At 39.7% G+C, this 17,276-nt stretch overlaps 1 protein-coding gene across 1 annotated transcript in view; it reads left to right on the top strand.

Moving 5' to 3' along the window:
- THADA (THADA armadillo repeat containing) overlaps positions 1-17,276 on the top strand; it is a 232,634-nt gene that overhangs the window by 81,018 nt on the left and 134,340 nt on the right. Inside the window, 2 exon segments of the mRNA XM_054983423.1 lie at positions 14,226-14,315; positions 16,195-16,326. Coding sequence (XP_054839398.1) covers positions 14,226-14,315; positions 16,195-16,326 — 222 coding nt within the window.

Here is a 17,276-nt window from a genome sequence, read left to right as displayed (position 1 = left end):
AGAAATACATGTTTTCTTACTCCCACCAAGTCCCCAGTTGGTGTCTGAAAATTCTTTATAAATACAGTTTGAAATCATGAGAAATAAAAACAGTGGCTTGTGTCCAGTAGAGGTTTCCATAGGACAAAAGATTTCTTTGACTTCCTCTCTTCCTGTCACTGCTTCCTGAAATGTTGCTCCTGGGTGCACTAGCCCCCCCAGGGGCAGCTTTTGGGGGCATCATTTTGAGGTACAGTATGGAGGGAGATGAGGAAGTCACTGCCTGCCAAATCCACTCATGGAAACATTATTTTGGATCCAACTGAGTTTTGGGGTTTTTTTATGTGTCTTTTTTCTCATCAAGTAGGGAAATTGCTTTTTAAGTTCTCATATGCGATTCCTAAATTTCATGCCTGGAAATACTATCCACTAAAAACATCAGATTTCCCCCCCCCCATATTGTCATTTGTGTTGAAATAGTAGCTTTAGACTACAGTGTATTTTCTAGTTTAACGTATCTTTTAACATAGCTTTTTCACACATTTAGTGGTTAGTTGGGGGAAAAAAAATAACTTTCTTCATAGCTAGTCAAAGATCTGTGATTAGCTGTGGTTCTTTGTTAAGTGCATACTCAGTAGAAAATTGAGGTTAGTTCCTGTATGATATGTAAAATGCAATATTTTAGTGAAGTTTGTGGAATGGTGTTTGTAAAATGCAAGTAATTAATTGTGTTGTTTTGGACTTTTAATAGCTGTTATGAAATGATGGAAAAAATTCCTGAACTATTGAACATTTATACCAACAGGGTTTACTTATATTTTACTGAAACACACTTACTGTCTGTTTAATGATTTTGGAAGATGAATAATTATTCTTCCTTACTGGCATGTTGAGTATATACTCCAATGAATTTCCACTAAGGCCTTAGTACTGACCACGAAGATTGTTCTGGCATGGACTCGCATTTTTTTTCCTTGTTGGCAGAGAAGATATTCTAGAGCTCCGCCACCTGTTCTAAAGTAGCATGCCTTTATAGCCACAGGCCCACCAGTTTGTTGTTCCCAACTTTATAATTGTTCAATCTCCTTTTTTCTTTTTAGAAAACAATCTGGATATTAATAGTAATCTAGTTACTATTAGTGATTTAACCTAGTTCTGTGTTTGTAGTCTCTGTTAAGCAAATCTCCAGATATTTTCATGGTACAAAGGATTCTCAGTCTATGTCCTTTCCTTTCCTGCAAAAAATATATTTTTAAAAATATTTTTAAAAATAATTATTTAAATTTCTAACATTTGAGACATATGCAAAACCTTTTCTGTTCTAAGTTTTATGATAAAGTATTTATGTTTCTGAATTCTAGAATTCTAAAACATGGTTGTTCAAAAGTGTGTTGTTTGATGAGAGCTGTGGTAGCCTTCCAGGCATTATATCAAATGAGAGTTTGAAATGATCAGGAAACTCCTTTAACAGTCAGTGAATGCAAGTGCTGGATATGATGCACAAGGCATATTAAATGCTTATTTGGCTTATTTTTGTAACTTTCCAGTCCAGCATTCACCAGTGACTTTATCTGGATTTTTAAAAAATGCATGTGCACTATCAGACACATTTTCCCCTCGATCACTGACTTTCTTAGGAAGTGCTGGCTCTCTGCAGCTGTTTGTCACATGCCTAAATACACAAAGGTATCATAAATAGCAAACTAACAGGTATTGAAAGACTAGGGCATAAAAGAGATCAAAGCAAACAGACCATGCAGTCATTTCAAAATCTTGGCTGGCTGCTCTTGTAAATAAGAGTGCTTCTAAAGCAGAAAGCATTCAACTACTGTATTTATATAGGCATTGATTGACAGTTCAGTTATTAAGTTCATAAAAACATAGGCAACGTAAACTAATAGGAATGTTTGCTCTAGCAGTTTCTATCTGAAAGAAAATGAAAACCTAGGTATAATAGCTTGTTCTCTGTTTCTCTAAAGTATTTATTCTAGAACTATGCAGAATAAAAGAATGTTTTCCTAAGTCAATGAACTTAAGCTATGTTGGTTGCTTTCTGGAATTTAAGTATGTTGTTTTAATTCCTTGCAAAACAAGTGCTACATTTATCAGTCCTTTTGCATTTGTGATGCTTAATGATTTTTCAAGTTCCCTTGCCTGCTTTTTTCTCAATATGAAAAGTCTAAATTGCTCTTGTGAACTTGTATGAAGTAGAGATGGCAATATTTGTTCCTATTTGTTTTTCTACAAAAAGAGTTCCATACTGTAATTCAAAACAATCCCAATCATATTTACTCAGACATAAACTTATGTGGACTCCAGGTTGCTGCTATTTAACCCTGATCCCAATCTGAGCAAACCCGAAATGGTTGGGTTTGTTGATTTTTACAATTTAATCCTATACATAGTTACTCCAGGCTGATTTCAGTAGATTGGAGTAACTCTGCATAGAATTATACTGTCGGTCTCAATTAAGTTATTCTAGACAAGATATCCTTCCCCACAGCCCTAAGCACTAGATTACCTGCTTACATACCTAGTTATGTGCCTCTTCAGGGTTGGTGATGTACCATGTTTTGGAATGTCTGAAATGAGTTGGGATATGACAAAGTTTTGACCAGCATTTGATTTCAGTTTTGTCCCTCATGCTCCTAGCAGACTTCCACGTTTCCAGTAGACATGTACAATCTCTTCACAGAACTGCAGTCTCTTTTGATAGCTCCCGTATACTCCACTCCCCAGTCTAATAAATTTGATTCAGTTTGCTGGGAAAGGATCATGCAAATCCCATCTCATTCCTATTGAGGGACACGTGAATTGGGTGGGTCTCTTCTGCTTCATCTTCTTTCCTTTGGATCTCCCAATGGGGAAAAAAGCTTATTAATATTAGTGAATAAATCAAATGGGTATAGTCATCATTCTTTGATTACTTGAAGACGCTAATGAGCCATCACAGGATATCACCAAAGGTAGAACTTTAATGGTCTGGTATCATCCTAAACACAATATTTTTCCAGTGAAGACCATTTATGACTAAGACCATTTTTGACTAAGAATCATCAAATCTCTTAAATTCACCAGATGTATATATCTGTGTGAACCAGCCCAGAGTTTTTGTTTAGTGGTAAATTTGTAGCTGAATAAGCCCTCCCCCCAAGTGTTATCACTACATTCTTGCCAGAATATTTCCCCCCCTCCCTTCTTGGATTAAAGTCATATTTCAGCTGTGTACTAAAGTCCCAGTAAGTTCATTATCCTTAGTTGAAGATATTCTTTTACTGAAACATCAGTAGCTAATGGCCTACAGATGCTGTAGGGAATAGTGAATGTTCCTTTAAAAAACAGAACAGTTTGCAATAAACACTCCAATTTTTTTTTTCATACATGACTTTTTAGCACACTGATTTAAAGCTGAAATATTTGTTTTGTCAGAGTTCTGCTTTCTTAACTCCTTGGCATCACAATTTGGTGCATCCTTAACAGGTAATAAATGTTTTGCCAGGAAAAATGCAACTCCCAGTCTGAAAAGATTAAAGCAATATCAACATTAGTATTGTTGGCACAAGAAAATGGCCAAGTTGGTGGAATTTACTTTTCTTTAGAGTTCATAAAAAAGAACATTCAAATTCATTAATATACCATGTTTATATCAGTTATAAGGTTGGAAGGTAAACAAAATCATGAAGATGCATATTGATTAAAAATATTAAGAATTCTCACTACTAATTCTAAAAATAGATTGGTTGTATTATTTCATAAAAATAACCCTAAACTGACACTTACTATAAACAATTTAAAATGTCAGAAACTATGTTATTTTGTGAATGATGACGTGTGTGTTAATCACAAGGACTGGGATCCAGCCTCTGAGAGAGAACCTCTGTTGCTGATTTTTCTCTTCTGCACTGTCTCTAATTCTGGGTCCCTTGACCTTTTAGGAGTGACTTTGGGGGTGAGCATACAAGAAATGCAGTGTGTGGAAGGGGCTGTTCTGTAGTTGGCTCTTTGAATCCTGATAGTGCAGGTGATTTCAGTAACTAATGATGATGCCAGTAACCATGTTAATTCCTAAATACATGTTTTAAGAAGGATTTTTACAAATAGTTGAAATACAAAAATGACTGATTATTTTTGAGAACAATTCACTTGAAAATGAATGAGCCATTTTGCTCCTAAGATTTTTTTCGTATGAAATTAATCGTAACTTTCTGCTGAATAACTTCTTATATATTGTCCTGTACTCTGCAGTTAGGCCCTGTAAGGTTTCCTCTGAAGGAAGGCCCTGGGCTACTAAGGTATGAGGCATAGGCTGGAACTTGGGACTAGAAGCTTGGAGCTTGAGCTTGGAATACAGGGTTTATTCCAGAAAGGCTGTCTTTCCAGACCTCACCCTAAATAGACAAGAGAGATACCCAGCCGTACTGCAGACAGGTGCTAGAGCTCCTGGGGCTATGTTATGCTCTGGCTAGGATCCTGAAAGGAAGAACTGCCGTCAACGAACTGTTCTAGTTGCATGCAGCCAGTCTGACAGCCTCTTCTTTGCTACCTTAGCCCAGACCTTCTGCTACTCTCATTCCTGTGGGTTGGGAGAGGGTCCTGGGGGGCTACAGGTCCAAGTTTGAGGCCTGCCTGGTGACTATCTCAGGGGCTGGTGGCGAGGTTTCCCTTGCAGGCTCTGACAGGGTGGCCTCTGGCACTGATGGTACTTTGCCAGCTAGCACCTCTGCGGTACTGGTCCCTCCCTGGTCCTCTGGTACTCCTCAGCCACCAGCCTTGGCTCCTCAGGCTCCCTCCCGAGGACTCCAGGTAGGAGTTACTGAGCTGGTCAGAAGAGTTCCATGACTGTGGTATCTTGAACATCATGACACACCAGTGTTATATACAATAAACGGATTTTTATTCAGCTCTCGCTCTGACTCAACCTGCATTTTAGTCAGCCTCTTAGTCATGCCTCAGCAGCTACCAATTTTGCTACAGGAGCCCTGAAGGGCCAAAACTGACGAACAAGCAAAGCAGAAAGCTGTCCCCTAGAGGCTGCTTGTACACATTACAACCATGACAAATATAGACTGAACTGAGGGATTTAAAATTAGGCTGCTGTATAACTTGGTGATGGTGGAGAGTACCCTCAATTTATTGCTGACATGGCAGCCCCTGGTGGGTGACTTAAGTATCTCCATTTGTAAGTTGCTAGGGACTTTTGAACTATGAATTACTTATTTATCCTTTACAGTGTTTGTATCGGTATTTATCCTTTACAGTTTTTGTATCAAGATCCTAACGAAAGAGGGTGGTTCACATGAGGCTCCAATGGAGCCTCAGAGTTTGGGAGTGAAGTTCCTCTCTCATCCTCATTAAAACAACTCTACTTCCTCACTGTCTACTGGTTGCCTGTGGTTCTTGGAGTAGTAGTAGTAATAGTAATAACCAGGGCTTTTTTTCTGGGAAAAGAGGTGGTGGAACTCAGGACCGCATAATTATGTCACTTTGGGTCAGCTGGAACAAGGGGGGAGTTTTTAAAGTTTAAATCGCCCTTGGCGAAAATGGTCACATGGCTGGTGGCCCTGCTTCCTGATCTCCAGACAGAGGGGAGTTTAGATTTCCCTCCATGCCACTCCAGCTCCCCTCTAAACTCCCCTCTGTCTGGAGATCAGGGGGTGGGGCCACCAGCCATGTGACCATTTTCAAGAGGTGCCGGAACTCCATTCCACCGTGTTTCCGCTAAAAAAAAAGCCCTGGTAATAACAACAACAACATTCGATTTATATATCGCCCTTCAGGACAACTTACTGCCCACTCAGAGTGATTTACAAAGTATGTTATTATTTTCCCCACAACAATCACCCTGTGAGATGAACTGGGGCTGAGAGAGCTCCAAAGAGCTGTGACTGACCCAAGGTCACCCAGCTGGCTACAAGTGGAGGAGGGGGAATCAAACCTGGTTCTCCAGATTAGAGTCCCACCACTCTAAACCACTACACCAAACTGGCTCTCCAGAAAGGGAAAGGGATTAGCAGAACTCCAGTTCATAGTGATGTAGATGGATTCCACTTTATGCCCTGCTCTGTAGCATACTTAAGGACAGTACTTTGTTTGTGGAAAATTGCTTGCTTGTGTTAGTCTTTGATAATGTTTTTGCCTGCATTTTCCCAATATCCTGTTTTTTCAATATTTATTTGCTGTCAGTACAATCCTAAGCATGCACCGTGTGAGACAATGCCAGGACATATCTACATTTATACTTGGTGGGCACATGATTTTGAAGGCTAAACAGGATCAGTTGTCTTTTATTTAACTACTGCTTTCCCCAGTCAACTACTGCTTTCCCCATCTGGAAGTGAAAGAGATGGTTCACAAATTCCTTATGTACCTTATATTTTATATGCTCCTGGAAGTAAGTTCATGGAATTAATGTGAAAAATATGAAATATGATAAATTGTTACAATAACTTGTGTTTCATATCCTTGTGAAGTATATATGGAATGTTATGGTATGTGAATCAATGGCAAGTTTGTGTAAAAGAGAAATTAATGAAGAGGATCGTTGCTATGTTTGAAGATATTTAAATACAAGTAATCGTAATATGTATTGCATACATGGAAAAGGAAGTATTGCAGTACAAAGCAAGAATTGAAATACAGGTAAAAATCCCACTCTTTTATTCATACTGTATAGAAGCGTAGGACATGCCAGTGATACTAGTCTTGTTAGTTATCTGGAACTTTTGTGCATAATTGAATGGCTAAGAATTAGTGGAAGCTCCATTCTGTGCTTTGTCAATGCCTTAAAACCAAACTTAATCCATTCACTATCATCAATAGAGACTTCCACAAAAACTGAAAGGTATGAGTTATTGGTATGTTAAACATATTAAAAGTTGCTGAGCTCTCCCTTCCCTTCTTCCATAACTGTATAAGGCAGCTGTATAGTGTATCAAATCATGGCACCTTGATTCTCCATCAGTCCAACAGATTTGAACTGCATCTACTAATGTAAAAGAGATTTGTGGACAAAGTCCATGTGCTGCTTCTATGAGGAGAGGTGAAGCAAGGAAGGGAATGGCGTGATAGACTTCACTGAATCCTCATCCTAGCCTGTCTTCCACCTTGTTACGCTGAAATGTGACTATGCCAAACATGACTAGGGGTGTGCAATTCGGTATTCTGATTATGTTAAAGATACCGAATCAGGGCCGTTTAGGTTTTTTTCAGTATTACCGAAACGTTTTCTGAATACCGAAAAATTTCGGTAATACTGAAACAGAGATTGTCGAAACGATTCGGCCATTGTTTTCAATGAGAAAACCTTCTCCTGGCTTTCCGGGAGTCTGGGGGAGCCATTTTCTGTCTGAATCACACCAAACTTGGTGGAGACCTTCTCCTAACGCTCCTCTAACTACCCCCCAAGATTCAGAAAGATTGGACTTTGGGGGGGCATGTTATGCCCCCCAAAACAAGGTGCCCCCATCCTCCTACACTCTCCATGGTTCTCTATGGGGAAAACAAGTCATCTTTCTAGGTGGCTTGGGGTGGCATTTTGCATGCAAAATGCCCCCAACCTTCAGGGGCCCATCTCCCACCTGTCCTCCCACCCTCCACCAAGGCTCAAGCAGATCCTACTTTGGGGGGGCATTTTATGGCCTCCCAAAGATGCTGCTCTTAGCCCCCCCTTTCTCCATTATTTCCTATGGGGGAAATAAGAGAGGCTTGTCTGGCTAGGGGTGGCATTTTGCATTCAAAATCCCCCCAAACATCAGGGGTAAATAAAATGGCCCTCCAAAGTGGAATCTGCCTGAAACTTGGAGGGTGGGAGGACAGGTGGGAGCAGGTTCCCTGAAAGTTGGGTGCATTTTGCTTGCAAAATGCCACCCCAAGCCACCTAGAAAGATGACTTTGTTTTTCCCCATAGAGAACAATGGAGAGTGTAGGAGGATGGGGGCACCTTGTTTGGGGGGGCACAACATGGCCCCCCCAAAGTCCAATCTTTCTGAAGCTTGGGGGTAGTTAGAAGAGAGCTAAGAGAAGGTCTCCACCAAGTTTGGTGTGATTCGGACAGAAAATGGTCCCCCAGACTCCCAGAAAGCCGGGAGAAGGTTTTCTCATTGAAAACAATGGCCGAATCAAGCCAAAACGTGAATAGTGAAACGGTTTCCTGATTCAGTTAAAACCGAATCAGGTTTACCGAAACAGGCAAGCCTTGCACACCCCTGAACGTGACAGAAGTAAATAACTGATTTCTGTTGTAAATATTTATTTTTAATAAGAATTTATTAAGAATTCATTTTTATTTAAGAATTTATATCCCATTTTGTTTCTTCTCACAAAATAAATGCAAAAATGCAATTTAAACAAAGTCACACAATATGATGCTCCAGTAACCTAGGCTGGTGCTGATTTCACTGTTCACTAGTATGGCTTACTCAGCTGTATGGATTAAGAGCCTATGTCCAAAAACCCTTCGGCTCTTACCCTTCATCTCATGCCAAAGACTTCTATTTCTGACCATACCTGCAATAGAGGAACAACAAATGCTCAGTCCAGATCTCATTCAGTGGGCGAAGATGTTCCCAGCCTCCCTCCTCTATATAATTTTGCAAACAGAGATAAGTTCCTAGCTGCAGTTGCTAAAAATCTTCTGAGGATTGTTACAGGATCTGTCCCACAAAGGACTTCCTTCCTGCTGGCTGCTACAAATCTGCTTCTTCCCCCAATCTGAAGTTGTTTGATGTATGTGAACGGTAAACTTGCTAGGCTTGGCCTAAAAAATTAGTTAAAAATACCAGTCATAGTACTCATCCTTATGAAGCCAACTGTTTCTCTCTGAAAACTGTCTGGGTATTTCAGTCCTTTGGTAAACAGTGGAAAAAAGAAGAATAATCTGTTAATGTTTCTTTTCATCCCATGACTGTTGAATATCCTCAGGAGACTTTGGTGAGGAACTTAGTTAAGAGCTGTTTGAAAACTCAGATATACCTGCTCACTCCTGTCAGAATGTATGTTGACACCTTCATGACATTTGACACATTTCCTATGTGCTTAACAGGTCTCATTTCCTACTAATTTACCTGGAGGAAGATTTGATATAAATATGACATCCTTGAATGGGAATTGTATGCCTGAATTAATATTTGTATATGCCATCTCAGAATATTTGAAAAGATTCACTGTACTATACATGAATTTTAAATAGTTTTTCTTTGAGATGATCTTATTTTTGTCCTTGCTAAAATAATACATTTTTAATTAAAGTGCCCAACATTGATGGCTGATGTTTAGATTTCAGTAACAAGATTGGAAATATTAAACTGTTCAAATAGTGGTATGCATATGCAAAAAACAAAGTATAACTGCACAAGAAGGGAACATATGGAGCACAGAGAAAAATTAAGATAAAATGATAAGACTTAAGCAGTTTTTGTAAACAGTTTAGGAAGATGTGTAAATCTTATGATCTATCAAATATCAGTTTAAATGGAAACGTTTTCTAGGCTTTAATTAAATAAAGTTACAGTGCCAAAATCTGCTTCCAAATATTGTAACTGTTTATTCTGTCAGTTTGTCATTGTAGAGTCTATATCATAACCTCTGGATATCAAAATTAATTAGCTTTCTAAGTTATTTGTGGTAATTCTGGATTTTATTCCAGATTGTTCATTTAACATATGTATTACAGTTTACAATGCTACTTAAAGAAACTTTTCCTTTTCAGGAAAGCCACATGTTACTAATCGGATAGCCAGAGAGACTGAGGAGGCATGAATTTATATCTCTGCTCAGCCATAAAGTTTACTGGGTGATCTTATGATGGTCACATGCTTTCAGCTTCATCTAACACAGTTGTTATGAGGATAACCTGTAATAACCCCATATATGCCTTTTTGAACTCCTTGTAGAATGGTTAAGTTGTAAGTGTGACAAAGAAATGACCCGCCAGGACATATTGGTAGTTAGGGAAGAAACGCTTGAGATAAATGTTTTCTTTGTAGCCAGTTTGAACAGTATATACAATGGACAAAGGATTTCTGTATTTCTGTTCATTTTAACCATGTTCGGTGGTTATGTACGATTGGAATGGCCTTAGTTGTTTTTTTCATACATAATATTTTAATTTTTGCAATGTTTGTAATTATGGATTGGATCTAAAGGCACCGTAGTATTATTGAATGATATTTCTGCTCAAGCAGGAAGGGGAGAAGGTTGTCATTTCTCTTTCAGCCAGATTCTCTACTACTTGTGCTTACTCAGACTTAGCGATAGTGCCTGCTCTCCTTCTCCCAGACATATGTTCTTGTCTCTGGATATCCGTTTAATCTAAAGAAAGAGGTCTGTTTGTTCTCCCCCTCACTTGAGAACTGGATTAGCACAGAGATTTTTAAAAGATGATGGGAGATAAGAAGAGTCCCCTGTTTAAAAATCTCTGGCCAACTATGAGCAACAAACTGGTTCATAGTTGAGAACTAAGCTTACAAATCCTTGGGTTTGGGCACTGCCTCCTCCTTTCACATGTGGCTCAGGAAGTGAAAACTTTCAGATTCACAACAAACTTTATGTTTCTGTTATGTCTGAACTACAACCCATGACTTGTTTCCTGTCCATAAACGAAGGATTGACCGTTTGCAAAGTCCAATTCCTAAGCTACATTTGAGGCAAAGGAGGTAGAAAGCACACACATCTGAGGACAAGCAGGACTTGTTCTTATAATGACAGATTGTGGTTTGTAGTGATATTAAATATATGGCCAATACAACCACCACCACCACCACCACCTACTACTACTACTACTACTACTACTACTACTACTATTACCACTACCACCACCACTTTTGATATATATACTGCTCTTCAGGACAACTTAACGTCCATTCAGAGCAGTTTATGAAGTGTGTTATTATCCTCACAACAATCACCCTGTGAGGTGGGTACGGCTAAGAGAGCTCTGGAAGAGCTGTGACTGACCCAAGGTCACCTAGCTGGCTTCAAGTGGAGGAGTGAGGAATCAAGCTCAGTTCTCCAGATTAGAGTCCTGCCACTCTTAAACCATTACACCAAACTGGCTGTAGACTAATCAATTTATTGTGGCACTAACTAAAGTTGACAGGGCTCATTTTGTGAGATGATGAAATTCTTGATCTGTCATGATAGAAAATTACAATAAACTTGGTAAAAATAGTAGCCCTCTCTTTAAAATATAAAATTACAATGTGTCTATTTATTTTGTTCTTTACAGGCTGTCCCTTTCAATTTCCAGTACTAAAATGTTCAGTGTTTGATTCATTAGATGCATAGTCAACCCTGTTTGTCAAAGATGTGAGGCCATACAGATAAGGCTTGGGATTGTGCAAAAATATTTGAAGTGTTGGAAAATTGCTGCTAAAAGGTTTTAAGTTTTGCAGTCTATGTCACTGCTCTAGTTAATTTCACTCATAGAAATGGGCTTCTGTGGAAAAAACTGATATTTATAATATATATATGGGTAACAAATGTAAAAGCTGTAGTGAATGGAGCCTGTCGTTTTGAACAGTTCAAGATTTCCAAATTTCTGTGCACTTACAGAAATCTTCCTGTACTTGCTTCATTTTGAAGATTTGTTTTGATCTGTTTCACAATGTTTATACAGTGGTTTGTGGTTAAGACATGTTGTGTTAGCTGAGCACTGGAACAATCTTTGCGGCTCTTTGCCATGTAGCAATTTACTCTTACGTTAAAACTTTACATACTTTATTGACTTTCATGAAAGGAACTACAAAAAAGATGTTGGAGTCTGGTGCCTCAATCCTAAATATATAGTATATTTTCATATGACGGTTATATTGGTGCAGAGAATGGGTTTCTCTCTTTCGTAGTGGCCCACATATATTTTATTTATAGATCATTATACTGTAAATTTTATTTCCTTAACATCATATTTTGGTTGTATTCTGTCATCATATTAAAACATGGTTGATAAAATTTAAGTGTTTTTTAAAAATGATATGAAATGGGGCTTATTTTATACTTATTTTAAAAAATCATGATGCTCTAAATTTAACTCAGTTTTGTTTTGAAGATGCTATAAACTGAATTGTATTGTTTGGTTAAATCAGGTCATAAATATTTGACAATCACTTGTTAATTTTAAGCCTTAAATTAGAATGCAAAAGAGAATTTCTGTAGTATAGTGAGTCCTCCTATAATGCAGGAGGTATGTTCTGGGAAAATAGGGCATTGTGTGAAAGGGCGCTACAGTAATTAATTACAGCACTGTTCTAATGGAGATGTGTTCACAGCATCCCCATTTCTTTTGTATGAGTGATGCATTTATTTATTTATTTATAGTATGCCTTTCTCACTGAGACTCAAGGCAGATCACGCAGTGTAAGTCAATAGATCAGTGGTGAGGGCATTCAATAAATAGTACAACAGACATATGAGGGTTGAGTGTTAGGCTTCTGTGCTGGAGTGACATGGGATGTGTCTGGGACTTACCATTTGCTTGCTTATGCCTGGCAATCTTTAGGTAATTCCTATTTGAAAAATAGAATTAAAAAAATAAAATAAAGTTCTGGCTTAGTTGCTGGCATGTCACTTCTAGGGTACAACCTCGAAGTGACAGTGATAGCTCTAGGAATTGCCAGAAACTCTATGGCAAAACTATAGAGTTCTGCAGTTCCTAGAGCTATCTATTGTCACTTCTGGGTTGTACCCCAGAAATGACATGCTAGCAACTAGGACAGAGCCTTATTTTTATTTATTTTTCTCCTGTTGCCCCCGACCTTTCCCACCTTTTAACATCAAGGCTTGATTCTGAAGAGCTGTGGTAGCCTTCTCCATCAGTCCCCCTATTCCTCAATCACTCCTCTGATATGGGTGGGAGATGGCAAACTTACTTGTGGCAGTAGTGCGTCACTTCCAGGCTACCTTCCATCCCCTACAGAATTTCTAAAAGACCAGTGTGGTTGAGGAAGGGTTCTTAAGACTGTCAAGAATGGAAGCTTAACAGAGCTGGTCCACCTGCTGTACTTAAGAACAAAGAGCAGAGTATCAAAACAGCACGACAGGGACTAGCGTTGAACATGGTTTTCCTGTATTTATTAGCATAGCACCTTATTTATGAAGCAAGGCTAATTTGTTAAGTATCAGCTTTGCTTTGGTTTTAATATTGGAACCAGCTCATACAACCATCAGATCAGATAGTGAAAGTTCCAAAACCATATCGCTTTAGACTATGGTTGCCAGGTCCTCCCAGCGTCAAAATGGGATGGGGGGCGCTGTTGGGAAGGGTAACAGGAGGACTTAGCTTGCAAGCATATGCGCTCTGGAGCACATCCACGTTGCACTGGGAATTGTGTCATTCCTAGTGCAACACAGAAGTAATAGGTTGCATGTGGGGCTGATTGGGTAAAAATTAGCTCCCAATCTTGTGTTGGGGGCTGATTTTTAGTAAATCAGCCCACCATACATCCCATCACTTCTGCGTTGTGAACGATGCTATTCCCAGTGCAACTCAGAAGTGTTCCAGAGTACTTGGGTGAGCAATATAGGATTGGTAGGCCTGTTCCTGTGCTTCCCTCCCCCCCCCCACCAAATGAAAGGTGGCAGGGGGGCAACAGCTGGGAGCTGGGGCTCCCCACCCCAACCCGAGGCTAGTTTCCCTACTTTAGACTGAAAACAGGGAGGGGGTTGGGACATGGGAATCATATGAGTGGGAAACAAAAAGGTTTGGAGGGGGGGAAGAACTGACTTCCATTGCATGGGAACAGATATTTGCCACTGACTATCATGTTTCTGCTCACAGAAGTGCACAGAAGTGATACCTATGTGGGACAATCATGTATGAAGCAATTATTTGGAAATATTTTAAGTTTCATTTTAAGAAACAATTTGTAACATCTTGGCCTTTATTTATATCCTATGTTTTCACACGGTCTCTGAGTGGCTTGCAGCAGTTTTTCCAAGTGCAATTCTGTTCTTAGAAGATTTGCAATCTAAAAAATTTAATTATTTATAATAATTCGATGTAAGCCTGATTACCAAAGCTCAATCCCAGGTGTGTTTGGGAGCTCTGTGTAAGATCTAGATGGATTTTCACTCCCAGGTTTTGGAATGCCCCTCCTCTCCATGAACAGGAGTGACTGTCAATGGATACCATCAGAAAAGGAATGCAGAGTATTGTGAAATTACTTATATTTATTTGTGCATAAGGCCTTATGCAATTTTGAGACTTGCATGCTCTTTTATACTGTGAAGTGTTCTTTTATTTTCTTCTGCAGAATGACGGGGAGAGAGTTTTTTACTCGATTTCCAAACCTTTATCCATTCTTGCTGAATCAGTTGGAAGTGGTAGCTAGTGCAATAGAGAGGTAAGCAAAATGTAGTGGTACTCTCTGAACATTTAGATAATTTGTGTTGGAGTTGAGGATGAAATTGTATACACAATAGTTGCCTAAGATTTAAAATAGTTTGTTCTGCTCCAGTTGCCTCTATGCTGTTGAACCTAGAGATGAAATTCTAAATTCAGAATTTATTCAGAACTACCAGTCTGCTTCATCAGTAACAATAGAAATCTGGTTTTACTTTTGCGTTTCATTGTTAAAAGGCAAAGGTAGTACCCTGTGCAAGCACCGAGTCATTACTGACCCATGGGGGGATGTCACATCACGTCGTTTTTTTGGCAGACTTTTTTGTAATGGGAAGTTTACCATTGCCTTCCTCAGTGATCTACACTTTACCCCCAGGAAACTTGAGTACTCATTTTACCGACCTCGGAAGGATGGAAGTCAGAGTCAACCTTGAGCTGGCTACTTGAACCCAGCTTCTGCCAGGATCGAACTCAGGTCATGAGTAGGGGTGTGTGTTTCAGGTTCCTGGTTCGGAAAAAAACTCCGAACTGGGCTTGATTTGTAAAGATTCGGTATTTCCGAATAGGGGCCAGTATGATGGTCCTGATTTGGAAATACCGAATCAAAGCTTCCCGAAGCAATTTGGATTGTTTCAGGAAGCTTCAGGGCCTTAAAGGGTCCCCGCCCTCCCACCACCACCCCACACCTGGGGCAGTTTTCTGGCAGTGGCGCGGGTGGTGGCGGCACCAGCGTTTGCTGCTGCCCCACTGGCCGCTGCTTCGGCCTCTGTGGCGGCACAGGCAGTGGCAGTGCTGGTGTTCGCTGCTGCCCTGCCGGCCACTGCCTTGGCATCTGTGGCGGCGTGGGCGCCACCGCCACCAGCCATGGTGCTTACTGCTGCCCTGCCAGCCGCTGCTTCAGCCTCTATGGTGGTGCGGGTGGCAGCGGTGGCATTTGCTACCACCCTGCCGGCCGCCGCAGAGGCTGAAGCAGTGGCGTGGGTGGCGGAACTGCTGCTGCCTGCATTCGCTGCCATAGAGGCCAAAGTGGTGGTGCGGGCGGTTCAGGCACTAGCTGCAGCCTTCCCTACCACCCTGCGGGCCATAGCAACGGCGGCAGAAGGCCTGCTCCGGCTTTCAAGGTAAGTGGGGTTGGGGGAGGCGAGGCTCAGGGGGGAGGTGGGAATCTCTCTTCGGTATGCTCCGAATCATTTCGAAGCATACCAAAGCGATTTCCGAAACCCAAACCTGAAGTGGCTTGCCGCTTCGGGTTTTGGGTTATTCCGGATCGTTTTCCCACTTCAGGTAAATCCGAAGTGGGAAAACCGAATCTTTTCCCCGCTGCACACCCCTAGTCATGAGCAGAGCTTGAGCTGCAGTACTGCAGCTTACCGCTATTCACCATGGGGCTCTTTATTGTTTTATTGTTAATACAGCCAAAAGCAAATTAAGCATTATAAATATCCTTCAGGTCAAATTGTCATGTGTCTGTTTGAGGTGGCTACCTATTAGCCCTTCTTTAGTTGTATGTAATGTTTTGTGGTCAGCTTTTCCATAATGTTGAATGTAGAAATGTTTCCACCTTGTGTTGTTTCGCTGTTTTTGTAACAAACAAATGGATAAAATGCAGAAATAATATTATGGTCCGTGTTAATTGTCAGTAGAAATATGGAATATTTCTTTGTTCATCAGTTTTGTGTCCCTTTTCATAACAAGTCTTGTAAATTATTAAGGGCAGATAATGACTTACTCTGATGTATAAAGAAACAAATGACTCTTTATGTAGAATAATGAATGCTTGCCTGAGTTGTGAAGTTCTTTAGTGTGTAGTAGGGTACTTGCAGCTTAGGCATATATTTTTATGTTACTTTTTACAAGTCTCTCCATTATTTCTTCTGCAGTGAAGGTGGTGAGTTGAAGCTCCATCCAAGTTTGTTCCTTGTACTTTTGATCTTGGGTAAACTGTATCCTTCACCAATGGATGGCACTTACTCTGCCCTCAGCATGGCACCCTTCATCCCATTCATTCTGAAGTAAGTTGCTTTATTCAAATTGTGTTTGTAAGTTCATTACCACATTAGTTTTTGCACAAATAAAAAGCACCATGTGATCGAATACATAAAATTTCATGTTTACCTTGGTGAAATTGAGGTTTCTGGGTAGGACTGAATGAACATAATTTTATGTTGCTTTACATAAAAATGCTGTTGAAAAAATGCAAAATTATTATTTTCCTTGCAGGATTTCAGTCTAGTTACGTATATGTACATGTTTATCTCAATTTTTCCTCGAAGAAAGGAAATAGATTAGTGTACACAACAGCAAATACATGTGTGGCACATTTCTCATTGATGCAGGATAATGGAAACCTTTCATATGGTTCTGGATTGAGCCAAAATGTTCAATTTATTTAATTTCCTTTCTGCGTTATTTCATGTGTTAGTATCTAGCCTTTTGATTTCGTGAAGAGACAAGAGCATTTCCATTGCCTATAAGTGAGCAATCGCTCACTTTTGGTTGTACTTGGCCTAAAACTATGGGGAACATATACAAAAATAATCTACAATTATCTGTTGTTCTGAGGAGATGAGATTAATATTCATTATGTTCAAGTAACTAGTGTGTGTTCAGCTTTGTAGCTGGCTAAATAACAGTTTACTGGATTAAAAACATTCTAATTAGGCTTCAAATTCTTTCAGTTCAGCTGAAGCGGAATTTTCCAATTAAGTGGGAGTTGAGTTGAAGTTGGCATTGCTGTGCTTAAATAAATTACACAATATGAGTCAGATTAAACTTTACAAGAACAAATATCAATCTTCTGTGTGGAAAGCACACTTGTTTCTCCCTATTAAATGAGCAGCCTCTTATCAGACTGTGGTATTAAAAGCATACTTCACCCTAGCCTGTCAGTTGGAAAACAATGCATTCAAATAGTTCAGATGTAAAACCAGGCCATACTTTAGCCTCGTAGGAGTAAACTTCA

The sequence above is a fragment of the Eublepharis macularius genome, chromosome 1 (genome assembly GCF_028583425.1).
Source record: "Eublepharis macularius isolate TG4126 chromosome 1, MPM_Emac_v1.0, whole genome shotgun sequence".
In the NCBI taxonomy this organism is placed as follows: Eukaryota; Metazoa; Chordata; class Lepidosauria; order Squamata; family Eublepharidae; genus Eublepharis; species Eublepharis macularius.
Note: the sequence above shows the minus strand (reverse complement) of the source record. Positions and strands in the feature narration are given on the sequence as shown.